This window comes from Simochromis diagramma, unplaced genomic scaffold (genome assembly GCF_900408965.1).
Source record: "Simochromis diagramma unplaced genomic scaffold, fSimDia1.1 OVJJ01000802.1, whole genome shotgun sequence".
Classification (NCBI taxonomy): Eukaryota; Metazoa; Chordata; class Actinopteri; order Cichliformes; family Cichlidae; genus Simochromis; species Simochromis diagramma.
In genome coordinates, this window is record NW_024387492.1 from 14,923,499 (window position 1) to 14,940,221 (window position 16,723).

Sequence of the window (16,723 nt, forward strand, 5' to 3'; positions counted from 1 at the left end):
GACTCAAGCTCCTCCATTCAACGGCTCTTGTTTTAGGACTTGCTCAAGTGCACAGATTTTATCCAGGGACTTGAACTTTTGTCTCTTGTAGTCAATAAAAAGCTACAATTAATAATAATAAAACTTTTTTTTCCCGCAGGAGCGTTGTTGGTCATTTTTAAATTCACCAGCTCCCTCGTTTTAAGATGGCTGGCGATGATAAAACTAACCGCAGTCATATTGTCCGCCCTTTCCTCTCCATGCCATAATATGACCGGGAGCAGCCTAGAACAAATTCGAACAAACCCTTTCTTTTATTTACGCTATTTTCTAAAGCGAAGCCTGTGATTGGCCGAGGAAATCGGAAGTAGTAGCAGTAATACGGAAGTGCAGCAGCAATGTGTCAATGTGAAAGCACCCTGCAAGGGTTTTTTTTAATTTATGTATAAAGGTTAAGTTAAGGTTTGGTTCGTGTGTTTAGAAAACATGGCTTGCTTTTTCAGGAGAAAAATCGCGGAGAAGGTAATGCGGCTGGGAGTCTCAGATTTTCACAAACCTGTGTGCTAATGCTATCATGTTTTGACCCTGCAGGGCAGTGATTGAACACTTACAATGTTTATCTGGTGTTGTGTTTTAATGTCTAGCTGGGTAGAGCGCTGCAGCAGTCAGAGGATGTTTTCATTCCAGCTCTGACAGCAGTTCCAGTCCTGAAGAAACAGTTAAGTCTGTTTGTGTCGCTCACTGCTAACCTGTAGGATGCTATAAGTATGTTTTGTCCTCTCACCTGTTTGTCAGAGACTTTAAAAAAAAGTTGTGATCCTCAGGCAGGGAGCCGATTTCAGGCTTTTAATTGGAACACTGAGAGCCAGTGGGATTTTACCATCCAGTGGAGACATTCAGGTGCAGACAGAAAACTTGGCCACTCAGGTGAGATTAAACCACCCTTAGACAGTCACCATTCCTCTTCACGTGTAACTCCACCGCATGTATATATTTTTGGTGGAGGTCATGGTAATACCCGCGGCTTAAAAGTGAGGCCCTTAAAGAAATTGTTTGCTCCAGACAAAGAAGTTAAAGAAGCAGACTGGTTTAACCTGAAGCCTAACCTGTGACATGAACTGTAAGACTGTGACAGGCTGAGCTGCCTGTAGCCGAAGCTCTCACTGCTTGCGATCTATTTCATTCCTCATTGTTCCAAACAGGCCAGTCTTTCAGCTTCATGTGCATCCAAGTTTATCAGTTCCTTTAAGCACCGTAACCATGTGTTTATGACAGTTGGACATTGCAAGACAGTCATATAATTGTATAATCTGTAGCTACAGATTATACAATTAATCTTTCTCAATTCAATGAGTTCTAGTTTGTGTTTGTCTCATATACATTAGATGAAGCTTTAATTTGTTTTTAGTAGGTAATTCACACTTTATCTTTCAGTTGAAGCAGGACAATGTGGTGGAACACATCTCAGCTGCACGTGGAATTATCAACTTTAAAGTTAATCGCAAGCTTCTTGCTCAGGTTTGAGTTTCCACTCACACAGTGACAGCTTAAGCAAACAAAACAAAATGAAACAAAAAAAACTTCCACAGCTTCTGCTGTGATCACAGTCCCTCTCCACTTTATCTGTTCCAGAAATTGTTGGAGCCATTTGGAAATGGGGAGGATGATAAATTTGGGTTAAATAGTGAACTTTTCAATACTCTCACGACAGGAACGACGTTAGTGGAGTACAGGTAAGTTTGTTTTTCAGTTTTATTTATATGGCGATAAATTTAAATGTGGCCTCTTTGTTAAAACGGGGGAAGGATTCTGTATGTCTCCCCCTTATTTTAACGTACACCCCCTGACTATGTAATTAGGTACGCCTGTTCAACTGCTCATTAGTGTAAACATCTAATCAGCCAATCACATTACAACAACTTTGTGTATTTAGCCATGTGAACATGGCTAAGGCAACCTATGGAAGTTCAACCTAAGTGTAAGAATGAGGCAGCATAATAACACAGCTTGTCACAAAGCTCAAATGATCTCAAACTGGTCTCTTGAACATAACAGTGAGTTCACTGAAATGCCCTCCACAGTCACTGAACTCAATCTAATAAAGCAGATTTGGGATGTGGTAGAACAACGTGGATGTGCAGCTGACAAATCTTTAACAACTCTGTCATGTCATTACTTAAATATGGACCAAACTCCCTGAGGAATTGTATCCAGCGCCTTGTTCTTTGGAATAAGAAAAAGTGGCTAATGTAGCTATTGAGTGTATTCATATCCACTTAACAGAGTTGATATGTTGATATGCTTACAGCTCTCCAAACATTGCCAAAAAATTCCATGCTGGACACTTGCGGTCCACAATAATTGGTGAGTATAAACTAAACTAATAATAATAATAATAATAATAATAGTACAATTATTATTATTAACTGAAATGCATGCGAGCTACATATTAAATTGAGCCTTACCAATGAACTTATTACTGATTTAAAAAAATGTGCACAAAAGGGTTTAAAATGATTTTTATTTTGTCATCTTGAGCAACAAGTTTAGTTTTTTTTTTTTAAACCGTGAGTCCGCACAGTTTTACCTTTTAATTATCAGGAAATCTTCAAAATATTTATATTGTTAGCTTGAAGAAGAAAATTAAGACCCGATGTGTCATTACTAGATTTTCAAATTCTTAAATAGCAAATAGTTTTTCAGCAAGTGTAAAAAAAAAAATATATAAACTCTATCTTCAGGTAACTTCATTGCTAACCTTAAACAGTCACTTGGAAATGATGTCATTCGAATGAACTACCTTGGAGACTGGGGGATGCAGTTTGGTGAGTTGGTCAGAAAATTACTCTACAGTGAGGGATTATCTTTTGTTTGTTTGTTTATTAAAACGTCAAGGACAAGTAACCTGTCTTGGATTTCAGGTTTGCTGGGAGCTGGATTTGGGCAATTTGGAAGTCCGGAAAAATTAAAACAGAATCCCTTACAGCATTTGTTCGAAGTGAGTTTGGATGTTTGGAGAAGGACCCGATAGATGCTCTCTGACTCTCAAATTTATATTTAAGCACTGAATGAGCCTCAGTTGCACGTTTAGAAGATGTTGTTTTAGTGTTATATTCTAAATGCTGTTTAAAAAGGCATTTTTAAACAGCACCAGTGTTTTGTTTTTTTTCTTTTTTCTTTTGCTTTGCAGGTTTATGTTCGAGTAAACAAAGAAGCAGAGAACAATGAGGATATGAAACAGGCTGCCAGAGACTTCTTTAGACAGCTGGAGCAGCACGAGAGCCATGTTGTCTCCTTATGGCAGCAGTTCAGAGACATCACAGTGAAGGAGTATCAGGACATTTATGAGGTTAGAAAGCTGCCAGACAGCTTGGTAACAGCTTGAGTCTCTAAAGATAGAAACTTGAAATGAGAAATAAAAATGTTTAACAGTTGACTGCCACGGAGCACGACTGAGATTGATTTAAAATCTCTCCAGCGGTTGGGGGTCCACTTCGACGTTTACAGCGGGGAGTCCTTTCACCAGGATCAGGCCCAGGAGGTGGTGCAGCAGCTGCAGAGCCGGGGCCTGCTGAAGACATCTGAGTATGTGGCGACCTTCGATTGGTAACTGGTGTGTCTAACACCAAGTAAACATGTGCTAAGAGGCCACTGATTAGTCAGAGTTCAGCTTCCCTACAAACAGAATACAAATAGATTTTAACAGATGGGGAAGTTTATTTGCAAAAAGTGTGTCCATCTTTAAGCAAGGCTTTAAACTGCGAATAACATATATTTAATTGTGAAGGTGTCGTCGATCCCCCGATGCATCAGTCATTCATTTTGGAGCCATTTGGAGATGTCACAGAACTTTTTATAGCTCTGTTTTTGATCTCGTTCAGCTCTACAGGGAAATATCTGGCTCTTTGGCTAATACATTCTCCTCTGTGCTCACCTGTGTCTGCCAGCTCTTTGGTGCTCAGCAGGTTGTGTCCTGTTGGTTTTTAGAGCTTTACTTTGAAAAACGAGAGCAACGGCTGAACCAAAACAGTTAAGCTGGAAGGCAGAGAGATTAAATTTGAAAGAAAATACAGATTCACATAGTTATCTACCAGTTTATTGCTACATGCCACCCCTTGTATAATGATATTGTTAAAATATTTACCTAAGCCCAGACTTCTCTCACCCCATACACCTTTTCCAGCTCTATCAGATAACCAAAACACTTCAACTGGCTCATTTTACTGTGCAGGAGCCAGTTGAAGTGTTTTTTACAACACACTATGTTGACTTGAAAAAAAGATCAAAGGTCCAGTTTACCCTTTCCTGTACAGGATCACCCGCATCACAACCTAGAATCAGGCCCAGGGTACCGGCTCAAGGCAGAGGGTTTGGAAGCTACTTGGGTCTGCCCTCCCGTGAACTCACAGGAGGAGTGTAGGGATTCAGTGCTTAGTAGCTTAAAAATGAAATACAGTAACATATGCATAGATTCAACAGCTGAGCCTGACCCTATGTCTTCTGGACATAATGAATTTTTTTTTCTGTTGACAGGAAGGGCACTGGTGTGGTGGATCTTTCCCCCAATAGAGACATGACCAACGTCTGCACAGTGCTCCGCAGCGATGGTACGACTCTCTACATCACCAGGTTAGTTAGCAAGAATTGCGATCGGTACAAAATGGTGAAAGCTTTTAGTCCTTGGGATTTAAGTTTATGTGAGCCCACTGAAACTGTTAGCTGCTTTACTCTGAAAAATCGAGTGCACCTGGTAAATGATGTCTCTCCCTCTGATTTGACGCCATAAGCACTTATTTTGTATTTTCTGTTTTAGAGATATCGCTGCAGCCATTAACCGAAAGGAAAAGTACAGTTTTGATGAGATGATTTATGTGGTAAGCACACCCAAGCTCTCTTTTTTGCCTGCTGCTTTATGCCAATAACAGACGAGGAATAGATGGTAGAAATTGAATGACTTTAATAATCATGGAGCCCAGTTTATTTTCTGCATTATAATTTTTGTTTTTTGCCGTTAATTTTTTGAGCTGAAAACGGAGCAGAAAAATAAACTACTTTCACAACTGGTCATTTAAGTAACTTATAGCCAAGCAATCTTTGTCTAATGTGCTTTTTAAAAAAAGCAGAAGAAATGTATTGAGAAATACACCTGGACTTTCGTTTTAATGAAAAATAAATAAATAATAATTTTCTGGTAATTTTCTCAAAACAAGTAGTAAATAATCGAGAAAAGCAACTGGCAGATTAACTGTTTATGGTTAGTCTGTATGATATTCATATTTTGTATTTAATTCAGTATTTAAACTGAAAAAAAAAGTCTTTATAAGACTTATTATGAAATATTGTATTAGAAACACTAGCAGGACTTTTCTATGGAAGCTTGGAGTTATCTCAAAATTGTAACTCAATAACTTGACATTTCAAATGTTTCTTTTTCTAGACAGATAAAAGTCAAGAGAATCACTTCTCCCAGTTATTCCAGATCTTGCTTGCGATGGGTCACTCTTGGGCTGATGGGTAACGTAGCATTACATAAATTCACCCATAATGCACTGGTTTAATGAAAACGAATTAATGTCAGCTCTCAATCGTATTTTTGCACATTATGTTTATGAAAGACTTGAAATTAAAGATGCATTAAAGGCTGGAATGACAGTAAACCTCGGCTCAGTAATTACAGGATTTCCACCTTCACTCTTGTAATTCAATGAAGATAGATTCAGCATTACTTTACTCCTCCCACCCAAAACAGGCAGCTGTTGTAATTAGAAACAGAATGGAATTCTGCTGTCTCATGATGTCTGTGTGATGGTGCTGGCAACTTTGTGTTGGCCTTAATATTTAAGCCAACTTCAGGCTTCTATTCCACATTTCACTTAAATTTTCTGCCACTTGTAGTTATTGCTTTTTTTCTTTTAAAGTTACACTTAGAAAAAAATAATAGGATACATTTGTGAATGTACATGCATATCATGAGTTTATAAAGTGCTTAAAATGAGTGCTTCTAATAGTATTAAATACATGATTTTAGGTGTCGGCACGTGTCCTTTGGTCTGGTGCAGGGCATGAAGACCAGGGCCGGTGAGGTGGTGTTTCTGGAGGACGTGCTGGACGAGGCTCGGGCCAGGATGCTCAACAACATGAGCCAATCAAACAGTAAGCCTGTCACACATTAGGCAGTTATATAACAGTAAAAGAGTAAATAAATACTTATGTGTCCTTTAAGTACTGTTATGTGCCTTTCTCCAAAAGTTGATTCTTTTCATCTGGGCGTAGTGTTTTCAGTGGGAGAAATGTTTCGTCACTCATTCAAGTGACTTCTTCAGTCTCAGCTGACTGCAGGTTTCCCCAGTCTTATAAACTTGGATCAGTGACGAAACATTTCTCCCACTGAAAACGCTACGCCCAGATGAAAAGAATCAACTTTTGGAGATTTACTTACCTGGATGATTGAGAATGCATCAAGACGTTATGTGCCTTTAAAAACAAAATCAGCACTTCAGTCCTCAATCGACTGGTGTGCAGGAGTTTTGCTTTTATCTGTAATTGTTGTCAATTGCATTTTGCAACAAGAAGATGGCGCTCTTCTCTAAAATGAGCTTGATTTACATTTTTACGTGATGAGCAGGGATGGGTATTGATAAGATTTTCACGATTCCGATTCCATTTTCGATTCTGTTTAACGATTCGATTCTTTATCGATTCTTTTTTATTTTCTTTAAAAAAAAAGGAGAACACAAAGGTCGAATAGCTTAGAACTTTGTTTTATATCTTCTCTTTGAACAAGATAGAAATTTAGGAGTAGCATGGCCTTACAAACCCAACAGTGAGATCTTAAGAGATCCTTAAGAGATCCACAGCCTATGGCTCTTCCATGGGGTGTCACAGGGTCCCCGGGGGAAAAAAATTGTAAATGTAAAATAAATATTCTTCTGTAGCAATAACAATGTATAACATAAATTATTCTGTAGCAATTACACAAGAATATCCTGTAATGTCCCTGCCCACAATTAAACACATTCACTCAAAATCGGGGCATCTGCTGTGGCAAATGGGTGCAAACCTTTTACCACAAACTTAGTCACTGCTCGGTGACATTCGTCTATCCTGGCCTGAAAGGAGACGCTACCGGTAGACTGCAGCGAGAACTGCCAGCATCTGAGCCAGCCAGACTCTGTCTCTCTCATCATGGTCACCTAAATGCACAGTAATGGCAGGTTTTGTAATAAGGCAGATCGCGCTAACATAATATGCACTGTTAGTTGATTATTGACCTGCCGCATTAACGGGAGAGGACGTGCAAACGTTACCGCTGCTGCTGGGTTGAGATTCACGAGTCCGGAGCGGAATTAAAAACACGACATTGATTTAAGGTCATCGCGTGTTTTGTGAGCAAATGCTTTTGCATATTCGTAGTGTTTCCTCCCTTAAATGAAATATCTACTTTGCAAGTATTGCAAGTTGCCCTGTTGTCATCCGTTCTCGTAAAGTTATAACCAAACTTTTGAGCGTTTAAGCCGCTTAGGCGCCGTGTTTCCTGCCAGGTAAATGACGCTCCGCAACGTGGTGACGTCATTCGGGGCGACTGGAATCGATAAGGGAATCGTTTGCAACAATGGCAAACAATAAAAAAAGAAATTGAAACAGTGGGAACTGGTTCTCAACAAGAACCGGTTTTCGATACCCATCCCTAGTCTGAAATCTATCCTCCTGTAAGCAGCTAAGCACATTTTTCGCCCACAATGAACTACACATGCCAAAAAAGGCGTTGGTCAGAGTTGATAAGAGCTGAAACTACTTGTAGATGGTTAAGGTCTTTAGAAAAATGCCTCCTTAAAAAAGTACAAAGACTGGTATGTATTGTGACATATTATTGAACTGAGACACATTCTTATCGTTGACTCAACACTTACTTATTCCATGATTACTGTGGGATTGGCACATGTCAGAACAAGGGCTGTTTTGTTGTGTCACTGACTAAATTTAAATCTTTCCACAGCAACAAAGGAATTGGAAAACCCAGAGGACACTGCAGAGAAAGTAGGAATCAGTGCCCTAATAATCCAGGTTTAGTATTTTTATTTAAAAATACTGCTAGTATTCAGCAACCAGCAGCTTCATTCATTGATCTGTGTGTGTGATTAATGTTATGATTGGGAGTTTCAGGTCTTTAAGTCAGACCGATAATAACATATTGGCCATTAACTGATATTCTAAGTTTGCTAAATGTTCAAAATTAGTGGTCATAAAGATCTAAAAGACTAATGTAAATCACATATTTGTTAAATAATTAAGACTTTGTTTCAATAGTACAAAAGAAAATAAACAAGATTATTACACTGTCAAGTATAATATTCCACCACTGGCTGCTTCATTTCTCGGTCTTAGTGATGATGCGGTGACTCCTTCTTTCAGGAGTTTTAGCATTAAAGCAACATTTATTTATTTTTTCATTAGTTTCTGGCCTTCATCGGGCCTATCACGAGCCAAAACCCATCAGTTAAGCAGTAAAGTCCTGTTGATGCATTACCTTTCTCACACCTTTCCTCCTCTCTGTGCACTTTGCAAGTAGGCGTTAATGTGCCTGAAACCTCTGTGTTTTAGGACTTCAAAGGCCCCCTGCAGTCAGACTATAAGTTTGACTGGGACCGGATGCTGCAAGCTCAGGGTGACACTGGTGTCTTCCTTCAGTACACACATGCTCGACTCTGCAGGTCTGAGATTTCTAGTATTGATAAGTTTTCATTTTGGATCCGCTATCCATTAATCTATTCAGTCATTTATTTTGGAAAATGAGAAATAACAGAAACATTTGAAAGACATCACACTTTAGATGCATGTCTGACATCCTTAATTCCAAAAGGTCAACAGGATATTTGTCATGTGATTCACATACAATCCTGTTATTACAGTTTAAAGCAGACAAACAAAGGTGTAGAGGCAGTTGCCTTCGACCCATCTCTTCTATCTGAGCAGACGTGTACTGCCATCCTACAGCACCTCCTTCGGCAAGCACACTTTCTGAACATCTGTTCATTTGTCAATGTCAATATTTGTTCTACGTTTACAACACTGTCCCTTCTTTATTTGCAGTTATGACGAGGTATTGTACCAGTCAGCTCAGGATCTGCAACCTAAGCACCTTGTCAACTTCTTGCTGAAGCTGTGGTAAGGGACAGGATGCCAGTCTTGCTACTTGGCAAGCCCTTACAGTCATAAGTTAACATTAGTAGTAAATATGTACAGAGGTGTGTCCTTACTCTCTTTCGTGTCTTCCAGCCACCTGATTGCTTCAGCGCACAGAGAGCTGCCGGTAAAAGGAAGCCCTGAGGCTGTTGCACAGGTACAAAGAAAACAGAGTTAAGCAAACTTCTACCTGTTTCTCCTCTTAAACCTGCCAAAATACTACATTGAACAGCCACAATGGAGTTGATTTTTGTATAGCCTTTTAATGCATGGTTCTAGAATTTCTTATGCAACAACCTGTTCTTCTCACACATGAACATATTAAGAGAAACTGGTTGGGACATTGTCTGAAACTGCCAAATTAGCAGTCACATGCACCACAAGCTTTGTACTGAGGAGGTGACAGGTTGAGGGGCATTTACTGTCTGATTTGACTGTTTAGGAAATTTTTCAAGATTTTAAAAGGTCTAGAAAATTAATTATAGCTACATTCTGGCAAGAATACCCAAGAGATTTATACCAAGAAAATTACATGAAAATGAATAACAGAAGTGCTTATTAGTGGGGTTCAAAGCTGAAATTTGGACAAAGTTAAAGATGCCTTACCCCTCACGGGACTCTTCTTTGACTAATCAAACATTGTGTTTGCTTGTAGAAAACATTGGTCAGCCAATAGAATTTCTGTTTAATAGTAGGAGCACTGCTTACAGATATCAGCATAATGACAACATAGATGGTCTATACTAATATCAGTGGTAGATACTTAGGTTTGTCAGTGCAATTGTAAGCCTGACAAATGTTAAAGTGTAAAAAGCTACCTTATTATCAAGGGATCAACACAGTAGCCTCACATATTTTGGCTTTTTTTTTTATTTTTTTTTTTTTTTAAATACACACTTAATACCCTTCCTGATGTCTTCTCTCTAGAGTCCAACTCATTCACATATTTGACTGATAACCAAATGATCCCCATCTTTTGGTAGCCGGTCAAATATGTGAATCACTACATGAGTCTTTAAAATATGCTATACTGATCTCTTTGTTTCCCTGCGAGAACTGATTGTATTTGCAGTCACTGTTACATCTGTCACTACATATGTAAGGGCATTGCTAACAACAGTTTTGCAACCTGAAAACTGCTTCATTCTCCTCATATCCACAGGCAAGGTTACGACTGTTCAGCGGAGCATGCTCAGTCCTGGCCAACGGGATGAGAATCCTGGGCATCACACCAGTTAACAAAATGTAAAAACCGCATCGCTGTGTGTCAGTGTTCTTTTCAGTGCTGCAACTATTGTTGATTTGTATTCTAAAAACAGAGCCTTATATTGTCAAAATAAAATTATGCTAGTCCGTAGGATTGGGTCTAGTCTGTATTCAGAAAAACACTTCTCTGCTAATAAAAACTGTACAATTACCTTCATTACGAGACAACACTGAAGTGATTAAAACAAAAAAAAAATATTATAAAACAAGATGGGGGGGGGGGGGGATTATGCATGCAGTCTGTGATTTGGGCACATTCAGAGTAAGGACTAAGTGATTTGGAGTTAAGTCACTCGTATTGCACAGTTTAAAGACCAATTATTAACACTGGATTATTAAATAAAATAAAGACAATATAATACTCCCAATTTAAAAAAAAAAAAAAAAAAAAAAAAAAACCACACAGGGAGCATAATAGTGAACTTCTTATGCTACTTATTGTGGCTGAAGATTGGATTCCAATTCCAAGAATTCACTGGTTAGGGTATAGATTCGCGAGCTTACTGGTAGCTAGCTATAAGCAGTTTCCAAAAAAAACTACAAAAAACCCAAACTCCCCCACCCCCTTTTTATAAAAACAAAAAAACCCACTAAGATTCTTCAAAGTATTCAGAGACTCAGTTCACGGTTCCATCTGATGACGTCGACACAAAGCAGATCCAACTCCAACCTCAAATGAGGAAAGGCTTCCTTCATCCTGGTCCAGCATAGAAATGTCTGATGTCAGTCAGCACCTCACACAGAAATTAGTTTCTGTTTGTCTTCTAAATTTGTATCCTTCCAGGTTAATCTGGATGTGTCTTGCTTTGGAAGTCCATACAGGTATATGGAAATGCAGACAAGGAATGCTCCAGAGGCAAACGTCATAGCTGCACAGGAGGGTAAAAAAGCAAAATGACATTTCCATTATTAAAAAAAATAAAAAAGGAAGATTAATGGTTTTAATGAAAGCCGGTGTATACCAAATCATTTCATATAAAAACATAGTCAAACCTTCTGTTAGTTTCAAAATGGAAAAAACATGCTAGGAGGCTGAAAGGTAGCACTGACTGTTGCCAATATTTTTAATTATGTGAATCTAAGCTGCTGTGCACAGTGTTTTAAGCTGTTAATGTCAATAATAGAGTATAATTGAGGCTTTAAGCTACTTTTCAAAACTTTTCTAGAAAGTTACAGGAGACTGTGGGATCTGCAGAGTGTTACTGGATGTTTTACACAGATAAAAGAGGGACGAAGCAACACGATTTTGACCATTAGTAAAAATTTGTGTTTATATATTTAATATCTGATTCCAAGAGTGATCTACTCTATATTTGATCCACTACTTTATCAAGTACTAGAGAGGTTTACAGTTCAAATAAAAGAACAAAAATCATTAACCACAATATACTCTTACTTAATGAATTGGCTGGATTCAAACTGTGGTTATGAGAAACTTACTTATTTGTAGTCCAAACAAGATTACAGATGCCACCATTGAGAGGACAATTGCAGCTGCAGCAGAAAAGCCTTTCATGATGTTATCAGTGTACTTCACTACCACTGATGTGTACAGGCCACCTACACTGGCCAGGACTGAAAGCACAAGCAGAGCAGAGTCAGACAAAAGGTACAAGGAAAGTAAAAGAAAGGTACTTCTTCCTCAAGATGTCATACTTACATACTACAAAGAACACCCAAGGTGTGTAACCAAAGAAGAATCCTTTCTCCATGACCCTCTCTCCATCAGTCATGTAAACACCGATCAAGGTGATCACTATGCCGGACAGGTACATCTGAATGTTTCTCACCCACAGGGATGTCTCTGAGCTCTTCAACACTTTCTCAAAGTACACACCTTAAAGTAAATACCAGACTGTCAGATTCAAAGGTTCAAAGTACAGCAGCAGTAAAAGTAAAATCCATCTACTTTAGAGAAAATATCATCTTATCAGTTTCAGGCATGTGTACAGATTGTGGGTTTTGTTGGCGTTTTCTTAGTTGCCAAACGTATTTCTGGATTTTACTTGACAGTTAAGCCAATACTGAAAGTCAAATCATCAGCACTGGTCTTACCTGCAAAACCAGAGCAAAGGACAGCAACTGCAATGGCAATGAACCCAATAACAGGATTCTGTTCAATCTGTGAAAAAAGGATCAATAATGAACTACAGAACAGATGATACAGCTTGTAGATTAACATTCATTTTAAAAATCTCTTTAATTTACTGCTAGTGGTATCACAGGAAATTAAGAGTGGTTTACTGAGTAACCAGGATGGTGTAACATGCCGCCCCACCTGAACTTTAGTGGCCTCCGCAGGTTTCCACTGAACCAGTGTAACGCCTCCACAGAGCATAAAGACGGAAAACCATTGCAGCCGGTTGAGAGAGCGGTTCAGCATGAGCACTGTACACAAGGCTGTGCACGGGATCTTCAGCTGATAGGTGACCTAAAAAGGATTTTGAACTAAATATTATAACTTCACACATAGATGTAGAATTAGTTTCCCTAAATATGTTGCACACTATTAGCATTTCAGCCTGAAAAGCAAAAGCCAAAGTGATCTTAAATTCACTGCCTACAAATCTCTCTCAAAAATGTGTCAAAAATGCAATTTACTGAATGCTTTCTGAGGTATAAACTGCACATAAATTGAGCTTCATTTTGTCACAAATACTTGTGCAACAAACCCTTTGACTATAAGGGGAAAGTCCCACTTGACATAAGGAGGATATCAAACTTCTTGGATCCAAAATATACCAAGTACTTAAAAAATATAAAACAAAAAGGAAACTTTATCAAGCAGTTATCTATAGAATTTAGTTGCTACTGATATAATTAAATGCGTGTAACAAGACGTGTGTAAATGATGGCGTGGACTGTCTCCACAAGAGCCACATGTCAAACCCAGATTCACATAATACCTGATAAACTGCTACATCCAGATTACTCAGGGCGATGAAAGCCATATTATTCTGAACTGCATACACCACCGAAGGCACGCTGAGTTTTAGCAGTTCTTTAGGGCTGCAGAAGATGTGTTCCTGTAAGGTGGCTTTTAGTTTGATGAGACTTGCAGTTTCCCTGGGAGAGGAAACGTGAAAAACAACAGATGAATGGACGAAGAAGAAATTTTTGGTAAATGATGAAACCATTGTCATTTGTATGTTCTGCATGACATGATGAATAACATGATGAATTGTTTTATCTGAAGGGTTTATTCATGAAACAAGATTAACAATTCTCTTAGTATGTCATGAAGGTGTGTCTCCATTTGTGTGGCTACAATGGCAAGGCAACTTATGACAAAGACAATCTGCAGTTAGGTTCAGACTGGAAATGGCACATATTTTCTTTTCAGAATCACCTCCAATTACTCTTTGGAATTTCTCTTGAAGAAATCCAGTTTATACGTAATAAGTTACTATAGTGCATTTTATTGGCACTGACAAACGAAAGCACGCAACAGGAATTTATACACAGTCATGTGTTACAGTGCAGGAATTGCAGTTTATAGAAGACAGATTAGAAGACGGATCAGTTTATTTGTAGTGCAGATTACTTGCACTCTCATTTGGACAAAAGCTAATATAATTTCCATATTACTGTCAGGTTGCAGCACAATACAGTTTTACCTTTATATTTTTATAGCCTTTTTAAAAATAAATCTCAATATTGTGTTTCTCTGACAAATTCTGACTGACATGGATCCATTTTGTGTATAAAAAGTTAGGTATAGAAAAAGAAAATGAAGCAAAGACCATTAATAACCACTCTGCTTCTCTTTGACTGGTTTTGTTGAGGCAGCTAACCCAAAGAAAGTCTGGATATGCTGAACCTGAGCTCTGTAAATAAAGTTACAGATTGAACTACAATGTGTCTAAATATGTTTTTCTATTATTAAAGTCTTCTTTGCTGTCTCTTTACAACTTGTCACTTGTGAGAAATTTCTGCTCTTCTTTTTCTTGGCAGCCTTTAGTTTATTATTTGGCATCAATCTGACAAAATGAAATGAAAAGTATAAAGGCAAAATACTGGGCTTAAATGAGCTGAAAAGGTACAAGTTTAAAGGAAATGTTATACACCAAACTATAAATCAATTTACTCGGAAAATGAGTGGCAAAGAAGATTATCTTTAGGTAAAAGCACATACATATTCTTAATGAAGCTAAGCATCATCTATTACATCTTCAATTTTAATTATCTCTGGGATGTTAAAAGGTTTATTTAAAGTTTGCTAGCTCTGCCCTAACATAAGGTTTTGAAAAAATGTTTATTTTTAAAACTAAGATCTATAGCCCTTAGATTTAAATTAAGGACTCTTTGAAGTATCATCTCTCTCTTGCTTATATTGTGTCTCTTATTCTGATAATAGATTTCTTGGGCTATTGTCCACTTTTAGGGAGTACTAGACAAAATCTATTGGCTTATTTATCAAATGAAATTTCAATCTAGGCAACCTTAATTTATTAATACAAAGATTTATAGAGAAACATTTTTATGTACACACACACACACACACACACACACACACACACACTTGCTGATTACTTTATTAGATAATTAAACTGCTTGGCAACAAGTGCATTTGGAAACCACAACTAAGCCAATCTACTCAACTTTAAACTGAGGAATGAGGAATGGTGATTTACTTGACTCTCAACATGGCATGGCGGTTGGTGCCAGACGGGCTAGTCTGAGTATTTCAGAAACTGTTCATCTGAAGGGATTTCCATGCACAATTATCTCTTGTATTTACAGAGAATGCCTCAAAAAAGAAAAAAAAAAAAATCAACGAAAATGCCTTGTTTGAAGTCACATGTCAGAGAAAAATGGCCAGACTACCTCAAGCTTAAAGGAAAGAGACATTAACTTAAATACCCATTCATTAGAGCCAAAGTTTGGAAAAGGTGTCTCTGAACACACACACGCACACACACACGTACACACACACAAGGAAAAATGTTTCCTGTTATGAATCTGAGAGAGCCAGAATTTGGCATAAACAACATGAAAGCCTGGATATATCCTGCTTAGACTGAGGATATTGGACCCCTTAGCATCAGCACAGCCTACCTGAACGTTATTGCCAACCGTGCCCACTACGTTATGACCACACTGTACACATCTTCTGAAAGTTGCTTCCAACGGCATGTCATAAAGCTCAAATCGTTTCAAACGGAATTCTTGAGCATGACAATGAACTCACTGCAATTAAATGACTTCCACAGTCACCGGCTTTCAATCCAATAGAGCAACTTTGAAATGTGATGTGCAGCCGACTAAAATGTCCGAGGTATGTTTCCAGTAACTTGTTGAATCAATGCCGTGAAGAATAAAGACGGTTCTGAAGGGAAAGCGGAGTCCAAACCAGCATTGGCCAGTCATGTGGGTTTCTTAATTCCATACCTTACATTCTGTGGTCACTAAGGAAATAGCGGGTAGCGCCTCAAACACTTACTTTGTGAGCATCCCCAAGCTCAGCACTAACTTAATGACCTCGGCGATGCACACTGCAGTTGTGGAGAAATAAAGCTCCTCTGTTGAAATGGTCCTGGTGTACCGCAGTGCCACTGTGTAGGTCGCTGCCACCAGTGTCATCACCGTGAGACAGTACACTTTGAAGATCACGCTCACATTTTCTGAGGAGAGAAAGGGGAGAAAATATTAGCTACCGCTCGTAGCACAAAATGGTATAAAGCTACATTAGCGACCGCTTTAATAATTACTTTAAGAGCAGAAACGACGCGGTTAGACAGTTTATCTGTAAACTGTTCGGTTTTGCATTTTAATGTTTTGCTACCTAATGTTTTTGTCGCTCAAACGGGGTCTTACAGCTAACATTAACCAGTTGTGCTAGCTTGTGTTAACAAGTAAACTCACCGTTGGCCATAGTTGCTCCGTTCATCTACCGTCCGAGTGAATGGAGAAGTAATAATGTCGTTAATGGTACATATCATCAAAACAATGCGTATTGCAAGCATGCAGTCAGTGGGGGAATGCCGCTCGCAGCACGTGAAACCCGTTTTCTATCTTATTCCCAGCTCCTGTGTGTCGTCATTCGTTCCGTATTACCCAGAATGCAGCGTAAATCGAGTTTACAAATGGTGCGTTTGTTTTCTACACATTGACGTCAAACTGACCATAACAATATTGCTCAATAGAATAAAGACAATTGCTCAATAAGGTAAAAATGATTGAAACAAATGAGTATTATTAAAAAGAACATAAATAAATAAATAAATAAATAAATAAAAGAGCATCACGTGACCCCCCTTATTGAGCAAGCGTTATTTTTCTTTTGCTTTTTTCT

At 38.4% G+C, this 16,723-nt stretch overlaps 2 protein-coding genes across 4 annotated transcripts; one reads left to right on the forward strand and one right to left on the reverse strand.

Moving 5' to 3' along the window:
• Window positions 1-152: 152 nt before the first annotated feature.
• rars2 (arginyl-tRNA synthetase 2, mitochondrial) lies at window positions 153-10,753 on the forward strand. 3 transcript variants are annotated; one of them, XM_040016924.1, is made up of 20 exons: window positions 153-501; window positions 624-697; window positions 804-906; window positions 1,414-1,497; window positions 1,612-1,712; window positions 2,288-2,343; window positions 2,721-2,804; window positions 2,901-2,977; window positions 3,170-3,328; window positions 3,458-3,564; window positions 4,513-4,608; window positions 4,793-4,853; window positions 5,417-5,493; window positions 6,008-6,132; window positions 7,976-8,043; window positions 8,581-8,690; window positions 8,889-8,984; window positions 9,070-9,144; window positions 9,256-9,335; window positions 10,325-10,753. In XM_040016924.1, exons 1-20 carry the CDS (start codon window positions 466-468, stop codon window positions 10,399-10,401), a joined length of 1,746 nt encoding a protein of 581 aa, XP_039872858.1. In that variant the 5' UTR covers window positions 153-465; the 3' UTR covers window positions 10,402-10,753. The 3 variants fall into 3 exon arrangements, with proteins under 3 accessions (XP_039872858.1, XP_039872859.1, XP_039872860.1); XM_040016925.1 differs by having other exon boundaries at window positions 156-501; window positions 9,256-9,319; XM_040016926.1 differs by lacking the exons at window positions 153-501; window positions 804-906 and having other exon boundaries at window positions 661-697.
• Window positions 9,406-16,491, reverse strand: slc35a1 (solute carrier family 35 member A1). The gene is made up of 8 exons (XM_040016933.1): window positions 16,294-16,491; window positions 15,872-16,052; window positions 13,335-13,494; window positions 12,707-12,859; window positions 12,484-12,550; window positions 12,089-12,265; window positions 11,869-12,003; window positions 9,406-11,297 (listed from the first exon to the last, which is right to left on the reverse strand). Exons 1-8 carry the CDS (start codon window positions 16,316-16,318, stop codon window positions 11,164-11,166), a joined length of 1,032 nt encoding a protein of 343 aa, XP_039872867.1. The 5' UTR covers window positions 16,319-16,491; the 3' UTR covers window positions 9,406-11,163.
• Window positions 16,492-16,723: the final 232 nt, after the last annotated feature.